The sequence below is a fragment of the Otolemur garnettii genome, unplaced genomic scaffold (assembly GCF_000181295.1).
Source record: "Otolemur garnettii isolate 467f Iridium unplaced genomic scaffold, OtoGar3 scaffold00045, whole genome shotgun sequence".
In the NCBI taxonomy this organism is placed as follows: Eukaryota; Metazoa; Chordata; class Mammalia; order Primates; family Galagidae; genus Otolemur; species Otolemur garnettii.
Genome location: NW_003852440.1, coordinates 4,819,986 through 4,825,047, shown reverse-complemented (window position 1 = coordinate 4,825,047; position 5,062 = coordinate 4,819,986). Strand labels below are relative to the sequence as shown.

General features: G+C 39.8%; 1 protein-coding gene across 1 annotated transcript in view; it reads left to right on the top strand.

Annotated features, from left to right (window-relative positions):
* NVL (nuclear VCP-like) overlaps nucleotides 1-5,062 on the top strand; it is an 89,772-nt gene that overhangs the window by 33,565 nt on the left and 51,145 nt on the right. The window contains exons 10-11 of the mRNA XM_023513920.1: nucleotides 953-1,193; nucleotides 3,942-4,160. Of these exons, the coding sequence (XP_023369688.1) occupies nucleotides 953-1,193; nucleotides 3,942-4,160 (460 nt within the window). The remainder of the gene's footprint in view (nucleotides 1-952; nucleotides 1,194-3,941; nucleotides 4,161-5,062) is intronic.

Sequence of the window (5,062 nt, the reverse complement as noted above, 5' to 3'; positions counted from 1 at the left end):
GGCGCCTGTGGCTCAAGCGGCTAAGGCGCCAGCCACATACACCTAAGGTGGCGGGTTCGAATCCCCAGCCCGGACCCGCCAAACAACAATGATGCCTGCAACCAAAAAATGGCCAGGCGTTGTGGCGGGCACCTGTAGTCCCAGCTACTGGGGAGGCTGAGGCAGGAGACTCCCTTGAGCCCAAGAGTTGGAGGTTGCTGTGAGCTGTGATGCCACAACACTCTATCCAGGGGGATAGCTTGAGGCTCTGCCTCAAAAAAAAAGAAAAAAACAATTTTGTTTGGTTTTTTTTTTGCAGTTTTTGGCTAGGGATGGGTTTGAACCCACTGCCTCTGGCATATGGGGCTGGCACCCTATTCCTTTGAGCCACAGGCACCGCCCAAGGTATTCTTTTAGTAATAATTATCTAGAAGTCCATATTTCCTTGACCCAAACTGTGTTGGCATTTGGGTTGAATAAAATTTTTCATATTACAATATCGGAAATGAACAGTAGGTAGTGATAAAATTAGAGAAGTAACTGTTCTAATATAAAATGTATGTATCAAGATAGCTTTTGATAATTAATAGAATTAATGGGTTATTTGAGTTTGAAGGCTTTTATTTTTGGTAAATGTCCATTTAATTTTCTCTAAAAGTACCCTTATGAGTTATCACATTTCCCCCCTAATATAAAATTCTTCAGGCAGAATATATTTTTTTTATGTATTCCTCACAGTACTAGTGCCTACCTGACAAAGCAGATATTTACCATAATCCATTGTGGAATAAGGTAGAATGTGGAATAATATATACGAATGATTTAGCATCTGTGAGTGAAAGAGCGATCTGATGTTATGTACTATCCCTTATCACCCCATTGACAGAGATGAAAGACTGCCATAAACATGTTTGGTGACTTGTTTGTACTATTACATTAGGAATCTGATACTTTTTTTCTGTCTTTTCCACAGAATACTTCAAACTTTGTGTAGGAAACTGAGACTTCCCGAAGATTTTAATTTCTGTCACTTAGCACACCTAACACCAGGCTTTGTTGGTGCTGATCTGATGGCACTCTGCCGAGAGGCAGCCATGTGTGCAGTCAATAGGGTCTTAATGAAGCAACCGAAGAAAGAACCGGAGAGTGAAGGCTTACTATCTGAAGGAGGCCAGGAGGAAAGGCTGAAAACTGAGCCCACTTCTGAAACACAGGTGCTTTCTTTAAGGCAACTTAAACTGTCCTTTTAATGTTCTTTGTGTTATATTACACTCAAGCAAGAGTCAAGATAGTTAGGTTTATGATTTCCTGTTTTATTGGCATTTTATCTATAGAATAATAATTAGTTACACCCAAGACATCTATAATTTTTAAAAAGAGCTTTTTTTTTGTTTATTCTGATTAAATTCATTTTACAATAATGATTATGAAATTCTAGAATGGCGTTGAGACTCAGTGGCCCACCTGCCTACCATTTGTTTTTTTTTTTTTTTTTTTTTTTCAGTTTTTGGCTAGGGCTGGGTTTGAACCCGCTACCTCTGGCATATGGGACCAGCGCCCTACTCCTTTGAGCCACAGGCCCTGCCCCCTACCATTTGTTTATGTGAATTTAAGTGATATTGGAGTACTGTCGTGTTCATTTGTTTACAGTGAGCCTGTAAACAGGTTCTCTTCCAGCTTTTGCATTTCATAGGAGAATTCACACAGGAGTCTTTGCAGCAAAGGGCAAATGGCCCATGAAGCCTGCAGTATTTACTACCTGATCCTTTACAGAAAAAGTTTGCTAGTGTCCTTGTCCTTAGCTGCAAACACCTTTGAAAGACCCTTGGGTGAATATGAGAAGATCATTTGTTAGTCCAAATCAGTGTTACATTTTTGAGTTTTGTGGGTCATGCAAACTCCATATAACATTTATATATAGCATTTTATAATTTCAATAGGAATCTTCTCTATTATATAATTTGATCCATGTAACCTTTTGAAGTAAATATATTTTTCCCATTTTATAATGACATACTAAGCTAAGTTGTGACTTGCCCAAAGCCACACCTATAGTTTTCATATCATTTGATTTTTTTTTTTTGAGACGGAGCCTCAAGCTATCCCCCTGGGTAGAGTGCCATGGCATCACAGCTCACAGCAACCTCCAACCCCTGGGCTCAAGCGAGTCTCCTGCCTCAGCCTCCCAAGTAGCTGGGACCACAGGCGCCCGCCACAGCGCCGGCCATTTTTTGGTTGCAGCCATCGTTGTTTGGCGGGCCCGGGCTGGGGATTTGAACCCGCCACCTTAGGTGTATGTGGGTGGGGCCTTAGCCGATTGAGCCACAGGCGCCGAGCCTCATTTGATTTTTTATACTCATTTGAAACCACAGTTCTGTCAAAAAATAATAAATTTGGACAGGCATGGTGGCTCACACCTTTAACCCTAGCACTCAGGGAGGCTGAGGCAGGTGGATTACTTGTGCTCATGAATTCAAGACTAGCCTGAGCAAGAGCGAGATCCCCATCTCTAAAAAATAGCTAGGCATTGTGGCAGATGCCAGCAGTCCCAGCTACTCGGCAGGCTGAGGCAAGAGGATCACTTGAGCCCAAGAGTTTGAGCTTTCTGTGAGCTGTGATGCCACGGGACTCTACCAAGGGCAGAGTGAGATTCTGTTTCAAAATAAATAAATAAACAGATGAATAAATAAATAAAGGTAATAAACTCATTTATTTTATAATAGTTTGTATGAATTTAAGTTTCTTAAATTCAACTACTTAGAGTTACTTAGTGTTTTTTACACCTCTCCTTTCATGTTCTCAAGGCAAGAAATCTAACCTTTGAAGTTTGGCTTGTTAGTAACAGAAAAATCGCTCTCTATTTAGTTGATAAAGGAACCATATTAATGAAATTATTCTACCACCTGAGCAACTTTGTTTTAATGTCATCAAAATTCAGCTACTTCCTGAATACTTATAAATGAAATATGGAAAACTATCATGGTTACTGGAATGAGCATTTGTCAGTTGCTTGTGTTTGCTGTATCTAGCCCTAGTAATGGTATATAGAAATAATTCTTATACAGCCAGGTGCAGTAGCTCACACCTGTAATCCTAGTACTCTGGGAGGCCAAGGCAGGTAGATTGCCTGAGTTCAAGACCAGCCTGAGCAAGAGCGAGACCCCCATCTCTAAAAATAGCTGGGCATTGTAGCGGGTGCCTGTAATACTAGCTACTTGGGAGGCTAAAACAAGAGAATCACTTGAGCCCACGAGTTTGAGGTTACTGTGAGCTGTGATACCACAGCACTCTCTCTCAAAAAAAAAAGAAAGAATTCTTATATATTTGACTGTAGTTGGTGTACCTTTACTAGACCAATTTAGAATAAAATAAATGTAACTCTCATGTCAAAAGAAGAGAAAACTAATTTTTTTTTTTGAGACAGAGTCTTACTTTGTCACCCTGGGTAGAGTGCCATGGCACCATAGCTCACAGCATCCTCAAACTCTTTGGGCTCAAGCAATTCTCTTGCCTCAACCTCCCAACTAGCGGGAACTACAGGCATCTGCCGCAGTGCCTGACTATTTTTAGAGATGAGGTCTCGCTCTGATTCAGCCTGGTCTTAAACCTGTGAGCTTGGGCAATCCATCCACCTCGGCCTCCCAGAGTGTTAGGATTATAGGCATTAGCCATGGTGCCTGGCTGAGAAAACTATTAAAATACATGGAAGTTGGCTTGGCACCCGTAGCATAGTGGTTATGGTACCAACCACATACACTGAAGTTGGCGGGCTCAAACGTGGCCTGGACCAGCTAAACAACAATGAAAACTGCCACAAAAAATAGCTGGGCTCAAAAAGAAAAAAAGGAAGTTTACTATGGCTTACAGAAATACTGTAATAATAATTTTTTTAAGTAGGAAATGTACCTTTTCAATATATGGTTGGTTTGTTTGTTTTTGTCCCCTCAATTATTCCCTTTAAGGATGAATTACAAAGGCTACTGGGGTTGCTAAGAGACCAAGATCCCCTCTCAAAGGAGCAGATGCAAGGACTATGCATTGAATTGAATGATTTCATTGTTGCTCTGTCTTCAGTCCAACCCTCTGCCAAAAGGGAAGGCTTTGTCACTGTCCCTAATGTGACATGGGCAGATATTGGTGCCCTGGAAGATATTAGAGAGGAGCTCACCATGGCAATATTGGTAGGTTTATCAGCTGCTAAGTATCTTAGGAGTATGTGATGGATTAAAGACCAGAAGTAAATAAAGCTACATGCATGTGTACCAGGTTGTATGTCTAAACTGACTTCATTGTATGTTTTCTTGTAAGTGCTAAGCCCCCAACAATGGTTATTCATTTTTTTGAGATGTTTTATTTGTTTGTTTTTAAAATTGACATATCATAGTTGTACATATTCTGGGGTATATGTGATATTTTGATATATGTATACTATGTATAATGATCAAGTCAGGGTAATTGGAATATCCATCCCCTCAGATATTTATCTTCTCTTTGTGTTGAGCATTACAGTTTGTTTAGCTATTTTGAAATGTATATTAAATTATTTTTACTATACTTTCCTTATTGTGCTGTCACATACTAAAACTTATTCCTACTAACTGTATTTTTGTACTCATTAACCAACTTCATCCCCTACTTTTACTTTCCAGCTTCCTATAACGACCGTTTTACTCTCTACCCCCATGAAATCCACTTTTTTAACATGGAATATTTGTCTTTCTGTGCTTGGGTTTATTTCACTTAACATAATGATCTCCAGTTCCATCTGTGTTGCTGAAAATGGCAGAGTTTCATTCATATATATGGCTGAATAATATTCTATGGAGATCTATTTTGTACTGGTTCTTTTCATCTGTCCTTGATTTATATAGCAGTGATTAAAAAAAAAAAGTTCAGGTTTTAGCCAAGACCAAAGTGTTTGAGAACCACTTTCTGAACTTGGTCATACTCTTAAGGGCCAAGGCAATTTTAATATCCATGAAAGTTTGGATTAATTTTCTTTTATTTTTTTGAGACGGAGCCTCAAGCTATCCCCCTGGGTAGAGTGCCATGGCATCACGCTCACAGCAACCTCCAACTCCTG